The 15,440-nt window shown below is 50.1% G+C and overlaps 6 protein-coding genes and 1 non-coding gene across 7 annotated transcripts; 4 read left to right on the top strand and 3 right to left on the bottom strand.

Annotated features, from left to right (window-relative positions):
- The first annotated feature begins 29 nt into the window (after positions 1-29).
- Positions 30-1,263, top strand: BDW74DRAFT_158897 (uncharacterized protein). Its single transcript, XM_073725388.1, has one exon. The coding sequence runs from the start codon at positions 340-342 to the stop codon at positions 1,075-1,077; it is 738 nt and encodes a 245-aa protein (XP_073581005.1). The 5' UTR covers positions 30-339; the 3' UTR covers positions 1,078-1,263.
- Positions 1,264-2,073: 810 nt separating this feature from the next.
- On the bottom strand, positions 2,074-2,162 carry BDW74DRAFT_t164. The gene has a single exon. It is a non-coding gene; the product is annotated as a tRNA-Asp (tRNA).
- A 2,608-nt stretch (positions 2,163-4,770) lies between these two features.
- Positions 4,771-5,849, top strand: BDW74DRAFT_186993 (dienelactone hydrolase family protein; the record flags this gene model as incomplete). Its single annotated transcript, XM_073731368.1, has 3 exons — positions 4,771-5,104; positions 5,170-5,251; positions 5,321-5,849. The coding sequence occupies exons 1-3, from the start codon at positions 4,861-4,863 to the stop codon at positions 5,847-5,849; spliced, it is 855 nt and encodes a 284-aa protein (XP_073581004.1). The 5' UTR covers positions 4,771-4,860.
- Positions 5,850-5,934: 85 nt separating this feature from the next.
- BDW74DRAFT_181123 (ABC transporter ATP-binding protein) lies at positions 5,935-10,053 on the bottom strand (the record flags this gene model as incomplete). The annotated part of the gene is made up of 5 exons (XM_073729925.1): positions 5,935-6,827; positions 6,881-7,003; positions 7,053-8,874; positions 8,920-9,583; positions 9,629-10,053. The coding sequence occupies 5 exons, from the start codon at positions 10,051-10,053 to the stop codon at positions 5,935-5,937; spliced, it is 3,927 nt and encodes a 1,308-aa protein (XP_073581003.1).
- Positions 10,054-10,329: 276 nt separating this feature from the next.
- BDW74DRAFT_158891 (polysaccharide biosynthesis domain-containing protein) lies at positions 10,330-11,455 on the bottom strand. The gene is made up of 5 exons (XM_073725387.1): positions 11,322-11,455; positions 11,236-11,260; positions 10,884-11,168; positions 10,779-10,815; positions 10,330-10,721 (listed from the first exon to the last, which is right to left on the bottom strand). The coding sequence occupies exons 1-5, from the start codon at positions 11,364-11,366 to the stop codon at positions 10,652-10,654; spliced, it is 462 nt and encodes a 153-aa protein (XP_073581002.1). The 5' UTR covers positions 11,367-11,455; the 3' UTR covers positions 10,330-10,651.
- Positions 11,456-11,967: 512 nt separating this feature from the next.
- On the top strand, positions 11,968-14,395 carry BDW74DRAFT_181121 (uncharacterized protein; the record flags this gene model as incomplete). Its single annotated transcript, XM_073729924.1, has 4 exons — positions 11,968-13,028; positions 13,112-13,714; positions 13,943-14,062; positions 14,119-14,395. 4 exons carry the CDS (start codon positions 11,968-11,970, stop codon positions 14,393-14,395), a joined length of 2,061 nt encoding a protein of 686 aa, XP_073581001.1.
- BDW74DRAFT_66436 (uncharacterized protein) lies at positions 14,345-14,917 on the top strand. Its single transcript, XM_073733397.1, has one exon. The coding sequence runs from the start codon at positions 14,465-14,467 to the stop codon at positions 14,864-14,866; it is 402 nt and encodes a 133-aa protein (XP_073581000.1). The 5' UTR covers positions 14,345-14,464; the 3' UTR covers positions 14,867-14,917.
- Positions 14,918-15,440: the final 523 nt, after the last annotated feature.

Here is a 15,440-nt window from a genome sequence, read left to right as displayed (position 1 = left end):
GCCGCAGCAGACAAAGCCGCAGCAGACAAAGCCGCAGCAGACAAAGCCGCAGCCGACAAAGCCGCAGCAGATAGGGCCGCTGAGAAGGCGAGGAAAGAAAAGGCGGCACAAGACAAGCGAGCTGCTAGGCAACAATGGGGTGCAGCAGTCATCCCTGCTGTCCCTGCCCAAGCTCCTGCTATCCCCTCGGCCACCGTTGCTGGTCTGGGCGGTGCCCCGCCTGCCCCGGAACGACATCTTACGGATGGCGAGGCCGACTTCTTAACCACTGTACTCGAAAAGTTAGGAGAACCAAACGCAACGAACAGAATAAAAAACTTACAGCAGAACGGGAAAACGATGTTTGATTCCCTCTACGACTGGTTAGCGAAGCCAAGCCGAAAGTTCTCCATCCGGGATTTGGCGTTTAGGGAGATGAGCCATCTGATGGATACATATCCAAAATCTGCCCATGGCTTTCAATATGGGATCTTGCAACAGATCCTTGAACAGGATCCGCTGATTTATCTCATCAGTACGGCCTTGAACGGAGACAATCACAGATTACACGCAATCCCCCAATCTGCAGCGATCAACAAAGCAAAAACTCAAGCAGTTGAGTTTGTGTCGATTTCATCGGGGGACTGTTGCGTCAAGTTGGTTGATCAGACAAAACAGCTATCTCTTAGGTTTTACCCGACACTCATGTCATTGGATGAAATCGAAACGCTCCGATTATTCCCAGGGAGCGGGGACGTCTTGAGCAAGCTCCTTGAGTATAGGAACAATACGAGGTATTACCCGTATATCATCCGAAATGGCACCGAGAACCTTGAGCCGGAGGAATGTTCATCATATTGCGAGTTCGGTGAGGTGACCCCTCTAGGAGGGGCGATCCTGGGAATTCGCTCCTGGGATGATGATATGGTCAAGGCAGAGTTACGAATACTTTTTGCTACCGAACACGGCGCAACCGCAGACAACACGGTCGAGTACATCCTGTGCTGGCGGGCTAAGGTCGACCAGGAAATTCGTATGCGGCACCGGATCTGGACAAGCGAGGAGGGATCAGAGAAGTTCCCTGGAACACCGTTTTGATGATCGAGATTCATTATCTATCTCGACAGCAGTCATGCTTGTTTTGGTTTTGGAAACGATTCTTTCAAAGATAGTTGGCGGTTTGCTTTGATCTCGTTGATCTTGTATGCCCTCTCAGGGTAATTGGAAGGTTAACGTCATATATAGAGCAATATAATCGAAAATGCGATCAAGTTATGCATTGAAGTAGTAACCAATAACCCGAAAATAAACATAAAAGACCTAAAAAGAGACTCCAGTATCCCAACTTCTAAACATACACCCGAACCCTCTTTGTGAGTTTCAAATAGAATTCACACCCTGGTTCTGCTGGGGCGGTAAGCATACTGTTCTTGCACTTATGATCTCACATTCCCAATAAAGAAGGTGGGTCCAAAAAGACTACTTTCTGACATCGGAACCATGTGGGGACCCGGGTTCGAACCCCGGTCGGCGCATTTTTATTTTTTGGCTCCCAACAATGCTTCCCGGGCTTTTACTTTTAAGCTGGATCACGTGGCCAGGACCCAAGTTCTAAACATCCTGACCATGTCCATTAATGCAAGATTTTTAATTCAAGAGGCGTTGTAACGGTGTTGACATGATAGTGAACCATGTCCGCATCCACAATGACCATGTTTATGACTGGCCTGTTAGACAACATGTGACAACCAGGCACTTTCCTTTCCAGTGGTAACACTCCTTCAAACCATGGTCTACACAACCTCCACACCTCATGCTATCTACTCCGTAATAATAGACACCGAAAGAAAGCCGCAGCTACCTGGGAAACTCAAAAACAAATGACTTAGTGTCACCAAGAACAAATAGCGTATGCAGGACACATTCTTTATTTCGAGATTTGATGCTGACCTGCCGCAGCGAAAATAGACCACACTCCACCAGATGAAGAAGAGACCTCCAAAGAATGCCCCTGGTATATTTAACATTGCTATGCGCCTCGACCAGGGCCAAAAAAAAGATATCCGGCAAAAAGGAACCGAATCAAAAAGTAATCTCCCCGACTGGGAGTCGAACCCAGGTCTCCCGCGCTTGTTCTTACTAGAAGTGACAAGCGGAAATCATGACCGTTAGACCATCGAGGACTTGATAAAGAATTATTATGTTATTTTGCTTTCAGTTCTAAACATGCAATGCAGCATTCATGCGAAATCGCGAGCCCTCAAAAGTCACGGCCGGTGCAGCGGATTTATCGTGAAATGCAGACTGAAAGATTCCGCAGGTCAGTTGTCGTTAAGAGTGATTCGCTGTGGTCCTAGGTTTAGGGTCCAATTGATTATGGCCGTCGGTTTCCTTGACCTTGTCAGGCTGTATCCGCTGCCCGTCGTACGTGCCGTTATGCTGGGTAGGAAGATTGAGTAATGTTCTGGGATTAAGCTTCAGCTCGCCGCTCTTCAGAAAATCTGCCGGCCTGTTGTAATCTTCTCTCAGTATTGAGTTTGTGGTGTTTTCAGGTGGCTCAAGGCGATTATGATGCGGTTGGGATGTAGCAGAGTCGAGTAGAGGAGATATTCGATGGAGATACTCCGTATCTATCTCAAGATGAAGACCGGACGGGTGACGGATAGAATGGCGAGCCTCGACCGTTCGAGCTTCGTGATGATTATGGACTAGCTTGAGAACATGTCTTAGTCTTGCAAGTCCGCCGAGGAAGCAGTGCATGACGCAAGGTTAGCTGCAGCAATCTTGAAAAGGGTAAATAGGTCTCTTACCGTTCATTCTTTAGCTCACCTTCTGGTGCCACTTCCCCCCGTAGCAAAGAACGCCTCAGGATCTCACAAGGGTAACCCTCCAGACCGCTGGCCTTTCCGGCTCCTGCGGTTGACCATTCCGGGTTGTGTTGCCCAGCGGCGTGGTCCGAGCAGGACGATGGTGAAATGTCCCAGCTTCTCGACTGCTAGCTGGTTGTTTCTGAGTAGACTTCGTATAGGCTCCGAGCAATTGCTGACCGGTATGACGAAGATAGCTGTAGATATCGCCCTACCCTTGATCAATGTTGAGCTGGCGTTGCTGCTTTCTGGGATCGGCTTCATTGATGGTTGTCTGTATAGAGCTCGGGATGTTGAGAGTGTGTTCCTTGGAGTACATCTCGTTAGCTGCCTCTTTCTTATGTCCAGGTACCTGACATAATCTGCCTCATCGGAAGTCATCGGCGGCATCTTTGCGGGGAGCAACGCGAGAATCTTGTCGTCGACCATGGTCGATGCTAATGTTCAGAGGTTCGGGTGACGAAGGGAAGCACGTAGCTTAAATTCAAAGAAAATATTGATTATTGTGTGTAAGCCTGCTCACGAGAAACTAGCAATAAATAGGCACCGGACATGACAACACCAACTTCAAGGTTTCGAGATTGACTTAACTGCTGGTAGCTGAGACGCTTGTGCCTGGCTAAGCTTTCACTTGAGCTTCCCTGTCTCTGCTTAGAGGTAGAAATAAGAGCATGTGACCTCTGTCCGTAGCCCTGTCCCCTAATGAGAGCATTACCTGATCAGGTAATTTCTGTGTTGCCGTGGCTGCTGCCAAGCGAGGCCACAATAAGAATCCGTCCGTTTTCTTCTTCTTCTTCTTCTTCTTCTTCTTCTTCTTCTTCTTCTTCTTCTTTTGAGTCTCGTTGATCACAATTGCAGCACCGATGGTATACTAGACGAGAAGCCCGCGCCCGCGACTGCGATAGGGCTCGTGGAATACCAGCCGAAGCTGGTCAAGGGGTACCGTTCTCGTTCTCGGATGGCGGATACGCCTGACCTTGCGTACATTGGAAAATCGCAACTCCGGAGCGGATATTCTCGGACAATTGCAGTGATACTATAAGTGTCATGGGAGGACTCGGAGGGAAAGGCAGCGGACGATACGAAGGGCTCTTGGTACTCACTGTCGGTGTTACGTCTGGCAGAGCACGGCCATGGTCAAATAAGATGGCTAACCGGATCAAAGCACAGTGAGAACACCAGAGCGTCTTATGGCTAGATGTCAACAAAGTTTCTATTGAATCTAACCCCTGGATTTATCAAGCATTTCGTGAGGAAACACTGTGACGGTGATCGCCAACACCCACTTCTCCACAACCCGAGTCGATAGCCCTATCTCAATCTGCAGCCGTCAGAATCAGCGACTCATGCGCAGGTACCCGAGCATAGAGTCTATGAATCAAGGAATCCCTGAGGCGCACAGGATGAAAATAGCGATAAAAAACTACCCAGTGCTGGTATACCCCCGCGAATTGAGTATAAGGACGAAGGCTAGGCTACCTTACCCCCTTGTCGTCGACTTTCTCGAACTTATCGACTACTTAAGCGAAGCCATCAGTCAGCCTGAACTCTCAGTCCAACTACCCAGTCACCGTCGTGACTGCCATGCACAGGCAATTTTCACGTGGGATAAATCTCTGGCCTCGACGCCGTGTAACGATTCTCCCGAAGTCTAACTAGGTGCTGCATCCATAGACGAGGACCGGCCTGAATACGAAGCACTTACTCTCAACCCAGTATTCTTCGCTCTCCCTTTCAGACAACACGGACTGGTAACTGGTCATAATGTCAGTCATCTTGCGGAGTCGACGGTCTTCCAAACTCCGGTGCCGGGTGCCGGCTACAACAGGCCTGTATCGGGGTTAAGCACTTAACCCCGCAATAGATAAAGCAGCACTCTACCCGCCATTGATTAACTGATCCCAGAACAGGAGAAGCTCTCCTTCTGTTTATTTCCTCTGATCAACTGTGCAATCACTGCCCTCTCTGTTCAGAAAGACACCAAGCTACACATACACTACAGAAAACCACCAAAATGTCCTGCCCCGACTGCATCAGAGGCCACGTCCACTCAGGCACGCCCAAAGGACGCACTGAAACAGTTCACGGCCTGCAAGCTTACATCTCCGAGCCCGAGAACACTCCAGAGACCGAAATCAAGGGCATTGTAGTCTTCATCCCCGATGCGTTCGGCTGGGAGTTCGTCAACAATCGTCTCCTGGCGGACCGGTATGCCGAGACGGGGAAGTTTAGGGTTTACTTGCCTGATTTTATGCATGGTACAGCACACTCTGACTTCAAGATCCCCAGCAAAATAAAGTTTGTTGATAATGTGTGTGTACAGGAACCGCCGCCCCAGTCTGGGCCATCGACACAATGCGCGCGCTCATGAAGACCGAGAGCGTTTGGGACTGGGTTTCGAAGCCGTAAGGAGCGCCTCCAACCAGCCCAACCAAGTGATTGCATGAAAATGTGTATAGAGCTAACAAGTCCAGGTACCACCTCACATGCGCCCTCTACGCAATGCCGCCCTGGCTCCTGCACAACCGCCCATCAAAGTCCTACCCAATCGTTGAATCCTTCTTCGTCTCGCTGCGCCAGTCAGAAGAGGGCCAGAGACATCATATCGGGGCCGCGGGATTCTGCTGGGGCGGGAAGCATACTGTGCTTCTTGCGCACGGGGCTTCGACTACGGTTAACGGGACGAAGCGGCGCCTTATCGATGCTGGTTTTACGGGCCATCCGAGCCTGTTGACTTTACCGGGTGATATCGAGAAGATGGTTATCCCTGTTAGTTTTGCTCTGGGTGATCAAGATTCAAACTTGAAGGGGGAGAAGATTGAGCTTATTAAGAAGATCGTTGAGGAGAAAGAGGAGGTTGGTGGGGAGGTGAAGGTCTACGTTGGTGCTGGGCATGGGTTCTGCGTTAGGGCTGACTTTGAGGTTAAGGAGAGCTACAGGCAGGCTGCGGAGTCCGAGGAGCAGGCTATCGAGTTTTTCAGGAAGCGGTTTGTGAAGATTTGATGCCCCTTTCTTGCTTCTTTCCCTTTCGAATGTTGTTTCTCCATTTGGAATCGCCAAGGAGTTGGATATCGATGTATGTACATGCCTAACTATCAGAATCGTTTTCTTCATGATGATCAATCAGTTCTCTCAATTTTCCACTACGCCTCCTAGCCAGCGCACGATATGGCCCCTCCTCGACGACCCTCCCATCCTCAAGCACAACCACATCATCCGCAACCTCCACCATCTCCTTCGAATGGGTGATAATGACAACGGTCAGCCCGGACTGCTCAGCAATAAGCCTCTTAATCGTCTGCTTGATGATCACCGCGCTATTTGGATCAAGAGCGGAGGTCGCTTCATCCAGTACAAGGACCTGTGGTCTGCGTACGAGAGCCCTAGCAATCACAATGCGCTGTGCCTGGCCACCCGAGAGTCCGACGCCTCCATCCCCAATAACAGTTTGATAACCGTTCGGCAGTGAAGAGATAAAATCGTCTACCCCCGCTGCGATGGCCGCAGCTTGAACGCTGCAGAGAGTACTGAGTGGTGAGTGCGGAGCTAAGCCGTAGCTGATGTTTTCCATTATCGTGCCTGGCAAGATGGAAGGTTGCTGTGGAACAAGAGAAATGAGTGAGCGGAGGGTCGGGGTGTGCAAGGTGCGAATATCAGTCCCAGCGAGGGTAATGGCCGGGTTTGGATGGAGGGGGTTCGCCGCCGGCGTTTTGTATAGCGAGAGAAGGAGGGACGCGATTGTGGACTTTCCGGACCCGGAGTGGCCGACGATTGCCGTGCAGGAGCCGGGTCGGATGGTAAAAGTGATGTTGCGGATGACATGGGTGCCACGGCTGGGATAGCAAAATGTTAGGTTATTGAAGGTTATCGGAGCGGCTTCTGTGGGGATGATTGTGCCGACGTGTTCGTGGGAGGTTGCGGGGAGGTCGATGAGGCGGAAGAGGCGACGGGAAAATTCGCGGGCGGTGCTTATTTGGGGGACTGAAACGTTGTCAGTTCGTCCTTGGACTTGGACTTTGCGCTGGAATGCTTACTCCATGTCATGACAGTGGCGGCGTAGCCGATGCTGAAGAGCAGGACTGAGTTGGTAGAGGTGACCTGGTCGACTGTGAACTCGTTGGCCCGGACTAGCGTCACGCCGTAATAAAATATTAGTGCTACTTGAGTTAGCGATATGTGGTAATTGCTGGAGTAAGAACAACCTACGAGCAACGAAACCAATCGTGGACTCGACCAGGCCAAAAAGGGCGCCGGTATAGACTGCTTTCCGAAGCCCTAGCCTCAAGCAACGTGCCGCAGCTTTCAGATGCTTGAGATGAAAGTACGGTTCCAGCGTCAAAGTCCTTACAGTGCGTATTTCCGCAAATGTCTCGAGGAAAACCTCGGACGCAGATGCCCGAGCAGTAGTGCATCTTCGATCCCATATCCCACTTGTTTTCTCGAACCCCATCGTTATGGCGTATACAAACGGCCCACAAGACAGTGCAACGAGCGTCAGTTTCCAGCAGAGTATCAGACTCCAAATGATGGACATGAACGTGACAGTAAAAGCAATGAGAACGAAGATGCTGAAGCGCGCGACGATGTTTCGAACTTCCTCCCCGCTTTCGTGCAGGCATGTAGTTATCTCCACGGCCGTGTTGCGTTCGTCTTCGAACCACACCCGAGGCTGGTCTAGGACTCGGCGGAATGCTTGCTTCCGAAGATCGTCGACCCAGCTTTGAGCGCAAACATCGAGAAGGTAGAACATAAGATAATTTATGAATGCATCGCCAATTGCCACGCCGAGGACCGCCAGCGCCCACCTTGTAGCTTCGTTCTGTCCGTTCCACCAGGTTTGGTAGAGCCTGGAAAGGAGATACGAGAATATTGGAGTCGCACTAGAGTGTCCTATAATGCAAAGAAAGGCGACGAATAGTAACAATCGCTGCTTATGGCCTAGGCTCGGTAGCACTGAGCGTAATGCTCTTCGTAAAGGGTACCTGATGCACGTTGTATCCCTAGACCGAAATCTCCTCCGTCGATGTCTGAGCCGCCGGCGGAATTTGGCGGTCTTTGAAGAGCTTTCTGGACAGACATTCTTGTTTCTTAAGTGAAAGTCTTCCAGCTTGATTTCAGCGTGGGTAACTGTGGCGCCTTTTCCACAAGAAACGTCACCTTCAATACTGTGACGGCTTGAGCTGGAGGAATTTCCCCGTGCAATGGTACTGAAGTACGACTCGGAGGGAAGGGGTAGCTTGTAGCTAGAGCTTCCCTTGGAAAATACACTGGAGTCGGTGAGTTCACCATCAGAATCAACCCCGGTGTCGTCTGCTTGATCTTCATCTTCTCGGAAGAAGTCACTCAAGCTCGGCTCTCCTTTGAGATCACCTTTGTACCCAGCTTGCACGACGGAGCCCTGTTCCATAACGTAAACAAAGTCATTGTCTTTGATGTGAGACATGTCATGTGTGATGATTATCGTTGTCTTGCCCTCTCGCCATTTGCGGATGGCGCTCATGATCTGGACGCGATTGGCACCATCTAAAGCACTAGTGGGTTCATCCAGTATCAACACAGGGGAGTCCCGTAGCCGAGCTCGTGCTATTGCAACTCTTTGTTTCTGTCCCCCACTGAGAGCGTTTCCCCGTTCTCCGACAAAGGTGTCAATACCTTTAGGAAGCCTCTCAAGGGTGTTCTGTAGCATTGCTAGGTCTGTGGCTTCCACCACATCCTCTTTCCTAATAGCATCATAGTCGCGTCTTCCAAAGGCAATATTTTTGAATATCGACTCGTTGAAGAGTACATTTTGTTGTTCAATGTATGCAATATTGTTTCGAATCCAGCTGACCCCGATATTTCGTATAGGATGCCCGTTGATGAATATTTCCCCTGAAGTTGGCAGGTAGAACTTAGTGAGCAATTGCCCAAGTGTACTCTTCCCAGAGCCGCTCCTGCCAATAACATAAGTGGTTGCCCCAGCCGGGAAGGTGAAACTCGCGGCGTCCAAAATCACTTGATCCGGTTGGGAGGGATACGAGAATGACACCTGCGAACATTAGTCGGGGATGACATGGCGCACTTCGTGACTTACATCTTTCACCTCTATCTCGCCATTGCAATGCTTCGGCTGTAAACGTCCTTGCATCTCCTCCGAAGATGACTTTTCTGCCCCGCTAGATAATGACTTTCTCAATGCAGCAGCGGCAACCTTGCCTTTATCCAGAATCAGCAGATGCGGCATCATAGATTCGATGGCCTGGGCGGCTGTAGAGCATGTCCAAAATGTCCTCACGACGTCACCCGCCCTAAGCTTCCCTGAGGTGACTAGATAGCTTCCATACCAAAAACCCTGCACAAACATGGCGAACATCACGAATCGCATGGCAGAGATCTGAATGGCGTTGTAGTTTGCTATTTTAACATAATGCGATGCAGCCTTGTCCACGCCGCGGCCAAACTTTTCTTGCTTGGGCTCTTGTGCATTCAGACATTTCACAGCATCAATGGAGACGACTGAGCTATTGACCACTTTCGAGGCTGTCTTGAGTTCATTTTGTTGACTTTCGATGCGAGCATTGATTTTCGGTGAGAGGTACGGAATTACCATCAACGCGATCGGGATTCCAGCAATGATGACCAAGCTTAGATTCCAGGAAGTATAAAATGCCAGAGCGAGGCAGACGAGGATGCGGAAGATGTATTGCGACACAAGGGCTAGAGATGCCGATGTAGCGGTTTGGAGTTCCTGTATCTGACTGCGAGATGTTAGACAGGAAACACTTGCAACTGAAGAAACATACATCTGCACGCAACCTAGAAAGGTGCGAGCTCCTTCATCTTGCTCTTCGAAGTATCGCTGGTTCTTCTTCAGCAGCCCTTCGAAAAGTCTGTCCCGAGCATTGGCGGCTTGGAGTTCCCCGAACGCCACAAAGAGAACAAAGTAGAGCCCATTGAAGAACCAAGCGAGTGCTCCCAGGACCAGGAACTCGATACATCGTCTCACAACCCTCTGGAATAGGTCCTCACTGGTGATTTTTCCTCTCCCGAAGTTTGTGTACTCATCGAAGACTTCTCCGAGAATGATGGAAAAGGACGGAACGGTGAAGCTGGCGAGGAAGCAGGTTATGATGGCTGCCGCGAGCAGCGGAGCATGTCTCCTCGTTGTGAAATTGGCCAGTGGCGTCTTGAACAGGTTCCGCGAGTAGTTCCTCGTAGCAGTAGCCATGATGGCTGGCGTTCAGCGTAGTTGTCACTTCATATAATTTCAGCAGTGGGCCTCCGCGGAGTGGTCGAGACTAGTCAGATATAGAAGAGAAAGAGAAAAACACAAGACCCCTGCAAGAACGTCTCGCCATGTCTTCCGGTTCTCTTTTCCCTAAGTGGAAAAAGAAAACCCCACGTGTTTGAGCGCTTTAGTCCTTGGTTTTCAGCTTGGCCCCAGAGCGGCCGTGTTCAGGTGGTTTGTATGCAAAGAAGTCAATGGGCAGCGCATTAGTATTGTACTTTTCCGACGGGATGGGGCTAGCCCACCACCACTACCGTATTGTCCTGCCGACAAAGAAATCTCACAACATACTTCCATCTTTAGAAGGAACCCACTTAATAATCCTAGAACACCATATGACAAGACAAAGTACAGTAGCAGCAGCAGCGCCATCAGAAGTAGTTAGCCAAACTTGCCGAAAGATCTAAGCGGCACGGCCGAAATTCGCCGTCCGTTCGTCTACGGTACAGGACAATTCGTAATGATTCGTGATAAGCGGGTGGAAATGAAATGGGTTCTAGATTCTAACAGCCGGAGTCCGACGGGGAAATGGACGCGATTATGAACTGAACTTCTTCGCCTGTGCCTGTGCTTGCTCGTAAACCCAGTCGTTAAGGCCAGCGCGGTTCCTACGAAGCCAGTTAGCAAGGATGCCATCACTCTGCCGTAAATCATGAACGACTTACCTTGCGATCTCAATAGCGTAGAACTGCATCCGCATCGCTGTAGCCCATGTTGTCAGCCCAACCATTCCCTGTCACGCCAAGTACACCCCATCCATGTGGACTTACCGAAAATCGTGTTGTCCTTCTCGTACTCGGTCTTCGGGTTTGCCCGCAGCATTGTGCCGAAGTTGAAATCGTGAACCTTCTTCTCATACTGGTTGATCCAGTTACGCCACTTCTCCTTGCCCTCCTTGCTCTTCATCTCATCCTCGTTGATTGTTGCGGCGGGGTCGAAGTCGGGGAACTCGGCCTTGAAGTGCTCGTAGATCTCGTCGTCGATTTTGGTCAGGCGCAGCTGGGATCCGGGGACCTTCTCAAGGATAGACCAGTAAGTCATCAAGTGTTCCACGGCTGTGATTTGGTGAGCGATGTGATGGCCGGAAGTAAGCGGAGGTAAGGTAAGGGGAAGGTCACGAACCCTTAACGGCGAACTGCTTCTCCATCTGAAGGTTTGATTGTCAGCTTCCGATTGTCCGGAGGGCGGCCAACGCGATAAGGACCTACATCATCCAGGTTTTGCGCCTGCTCGGGGTCAAAGGGCTTCGACATTTTGGCGGTTTGTTTATCGGACAGCTCGGATATACTCTATAGTATAGTTGTATAAGCGGGATACGGACTTTAAGATCGCGATAGATAGTATGAAACGACTCAGACGCCTGGATAGCCCCGCGGTGGTCAATTTTTTTGCCGAGAATTTGTGCTCCGCCAACCCCACACACGTCATTGGAGCGGTCTTGGCGTTGTCGTCCCTAGGCGGAAGGACCCCAGTCCATCTCCATCTCTCTTTCGTCTATTCTGTACTCTTGCGACCCAGTTGACATTTGACAGGGACAACACCGATGATGTCTCTAGGACAGTGTCAAAGATCTACTATACTGCGCATTTCTTGATGCATTCTGATACTTATTTACCCGCCTCATCTCGAACCGTCAATTGAGCCACGATCGTATGCGCGGACGCTATGCTAGCCTAAGTATGTACGGCTGAGTGCATAGGTAAGGAGGGGCTGAGCCTTTGGCGGGGCTTCTCAGCCTCTGCAACAACATTAGAAGCGAATTGTCGCCCAATGCTCATCTGTAAGACTGTCCATCATCTCCTCCCCTGACCGCCGTTCTGTCTGATACTGCTAACTTGTTTTGCGACTTTCGGAATGACTCGCAGCGCAATTGAGCCTCTAGACGATGACGAGCTTTCGTCCCTTTGGCGTACTGCGTGTGATGACTATGCCGATGAAACTGGAATCACGATCGCCGACAAGAACTTTCCCAAACTGTCCAGGCCCGAAGAGCTGTCGCACCAGCTCGATGCGGAGAGCGATCATTTTCAGAACTTCCGAATGAAGAAGCGGCCTCTTCTACATACCGTGCAGACTATTCTGACGCCTAATGATAATTGGGGGAGTCTCCTTGAAGATGTGGTCGCTGCTGCCTTTCCACCAGCCTCGTCGATTATGGGTGCCATGCTGCTGTTGATTCGAAGCGCGCGAAAGGTCAGCGAGTCATTCGATATGATAATTGACCTCTTCCAGAAGTTAAGAAACTTTGTCCTCCGACTGGACAGTTACAAAGGCGTTCCTCTCGGCAAGGGAATGCGAGTAGTGAAAGATGGTCTGAAACCAGTTTCAGCAACTAGTCAGATTCTTTCTGACATCAAGAGCAGTCGGGTTCCTGACTCAGGGAGCTGGGTTGATCATAGGCTCCAGTCATGGTGGAAGAGCCCACAGCCTCTTCTCTGGCTCCACGGCGGCCCCGCGGTAGGAAAGTCGTATCTAGCGGCCAAGATCATAAACGACCACGCAAATACAGAAATCTCACCTACGCCTGTGGTCGCCTCATTTTTCTGCAAAAATAACCATGTCGATCTGCGGTCGTTGAACAAGGTTCTGCGGACCCTTGCCTGGCAGATAGCGACAGAGCTACCGACGTTCGCCATGCATGCAGAAGACTTCTGCCTCAAGGAGGATCCAGCTGATACTTACGCGGTATGGGGAAAGCTCTTGTTGAGCTACTTCGCCAAGGCTGAATCAGGAACATCAGTCTGTTTTGTGATCGATGGGATCGACGAAGCATACGAAGCAGAACAGGAGATCCTGTTCAATCTTCTTGAAATGAGTTATGCAGTGAAGGACCAGAACAAGCGATTGCCGCATCTACGATTCGTGCTTCTGAGCCGGGATTCAGTTCGCGTCAATCTCGAAGAACACCTACTAGGGTGGGTGCCTGACATTGAGATTACCAACATCAGAACAAAGAGGACCTTGATGGATATATCCATAAAAAACTGCGGAGATCCAGCTTGTTTCGAAGCTCGCCGGAGTTACTAGAGGAGGTAGTAAGCGACATACGCGAGTCAGCTGAAGGGTTGTGGGAATGGGCGAATCTTGTTATTGAGTCCGTTCTGCGCTGCAGGACTAAAGGACGGATTCGGCAAGTCGTTAAGACAATGCCTCGTGGAATCAGTGCGATGCTTACTAAAGAGCTGCAACGGTTGGCTCAGGCGCTTTCAGCGGCGGACATGCCACTGGAAGAACTTTCGGACGAAACGTTTGAGGAATCTAATGGTGAAGCCATGGTTACGCAAATCCAACAGCTTAACCTCATACTCTCTTTCGTGACCGTGGTCCAAAAGCCCCTGACGGTTGTGCAACTTGAAATCATGCTGGAGATCCTCTTTGAGGATGAAGTCTTGAACTTGGAAGAGGACATTCGCACGGTATACTCATCTCTGTTTATTCTGCGGTCCGCAGGAGATACAGAAGGGTATCTTGCCAGCGACTCAATTGTAACGTTACGCCACGGCTCGTTCTATGAGTTCTTCAAAGCGGCTGGCCAGAAAGAAACTGGGCCTATTCATGTCGACCCCGAGCGCGCTGAGGCGACCATGGTCTTGGTCCTACTGTATGTTCTCCAAAAGACACATACTCCTGTGACCAGTAAATTGGTAGAATCGCTGAAAAATTACGCCGAAACCTTTCTACCACAACATTTGACGAGTGCAAGCCCAAAAAGTGCGGGAAAACTACGGGACAGAATCTCGACTCTACTTTCGGATCTGTTCACCAAAAATATAGGAACTGGCCATCGCTTTATCTTTACAGAACATTCAACGTGTTGATCCTTTTACAGTTGGTATGCCACATCGAAGGTCACCAAGTTTGGTCGACGCTGGCTCGATCCTGACTTTGACATTGCAAATAAGAAGGCGCAAATGGTGCTAAACTGGCTCCTCCCGGCCTCGAGAAAGGTGTTCGAAGATTGCGCCCGTTTACTGTCCTCTTCTCCATGGCGACGTCGCTTTCTAGTCGCTGGCTGGCCCCAGATGATATAAATGCACACGATGGACACGCTTGGGCCATTCCAGTCATGTTGAATTTGTATGGTGTAGTGGCTGGTACTGTGGAATCCATAAACGATGACCCGAGTCTTGAATTCGGACACGGCGAGGATGATTTGCCCTCTTCTCGTATTCTGCATATCGCTGAGCTGCAGCAACATCAGAAGACGGCCGCTTGGTATGCTCGAGTTGGAGAGGCGTTGTATCTGCACAGGCATTACGAGGAAGCTTTTATTCACTTCTAAACAGCCCTTGATGCACATGAAAAATGCTCTATCTTGAGCTCGCAGTCTCTCTCCATTATCCACAGGGATATGGCCCATGTATGCTTTGCGAAAGAAATTTACAAAGAAGCATTAGAACACTATGAGCTGGCTGAGTCACTGGGTGGTGCAAGCGTGGTCTATGATGCCGCAGGTGATGGCGAGGATGGTCATGTACGTCAGTTATTGACCAAAGCAAAGATGCAGTACCTTGCGAATAAACCCTGTGAAGGTGCTGTTACAGCGGATAGAGCTTGGGAGTTGTACTTGGATAGAGGGGGTAGCTGGGAATGCAGCCTCTGGAGTGGTTTTCTGGGTATATTCCTTGAGTTGCGGCAACCACACCGTCTTCGCCCCAGTTTTTTGAACTCGCATCATCATGTTTCCAAAAACATTCTTGCCTTGGAACATCACCAACTCAGGAAGAGGAATGGAGCATTCAGAGGGCACTAACACGACCACACACGATGTATATGGCGTTGCATTTAGGATTGACACCAGATGACGGAGAGTGTCTTCAGCAAATTATCGTTCGAGCAGTGGAGGGACTCAAGTCAGCGGACTATAGTAACCAAAATGTGGCACTGTCGAAATAACTGATGGGGGCAGCACTTTTCGAACAGGGTCAAGTTGCCGCAGGAATCCGGTTTTTGTCCGAAGCAGCTGTGGGCAATCCCGTTCCCGACGATGATAATTTTAATCTATACTGTTCGGAAACTAAAGAAGAACAGGAGCAATCGCTGAGCCACCTGGCTGCCGTTTGTCTTTATCATCCTGAAATCCCGTTTTCTGGAACGGGCCCTATACCCCTGACTGCGGATGATCATTTCGGCGATATCTGCATGGTTATTTCGTCACGGTTGCGAGGTCAGGGGATCATGCGAATGCTCGAATGACTCTACGCGGTCGCATGAAGAAGTGCCTTGATCTGCTGATGGACGATGACCCTTCCAATGACGAAGATGATGCCTGGTTCCCGCTTTTCCAGACGTTTCTAGTCGATACCGATAGCGACGAAGATCTAAGC

This window comes from Aspergillus multicolor, assembly GCF_047715735.1.
Source record: "Aspergillus multicolor strain CBS 133.54 unplaced genomic scaffold BDW74scaffold_25, whole genome shotgun sequence".
Classification (NCBI taxonomy): Eukaryota; Fungi; Ascomycota; class Eurotiomycetes; order Eurotiales; family Aspergillaceae; genus Aspergillus; species Aspergillus multicolor.
Note: the sequence above shows the minus strand (reverse complement) of the source record. Positions and strands in the feature narration are given on the sequence as shown.

Bases quoted from the DNA above. Each gene is read 5' to 3' on its own strand.
- BDW74DRAFT_66436 (XM_073733397.1), top strand. From the start codon at position 14,465: ATGGCCCATGTATGCTTTGCGAAAGAAATTTACAAAGAAGCATTAGAA.
- BDW74DRAFT_158897 (XM_073725388.1), top strand. From the start codon at position 340: ATGTTTGATTCCCTCTACGACTGGTTAGCGAAGCCAAGCCGAAAGTTC.
- BDW74DRAFT_158891 (XM_073725387.1), bottom strand. From the start codon at position 11,366: ATGTCGAAGCCCTTTGACCCCGAGCAGGCGCAAAACCTGGATGAT. The intron at 11,261-11,321 runs GTAGGTCCTTAT...TCAAACCTTCAG, and splicing joins AGGCGCAAAACCTGGATGAT to ATGGAGAAGCAGTTCGCCGT. The intron at 10,722-10,778 runs GTAAGTCGTTCA...CTGGCTTCGTAG, and splicing joins TACGCTATTGAGATCGCAAG to GAACCGCGCTGGCCTTAACG.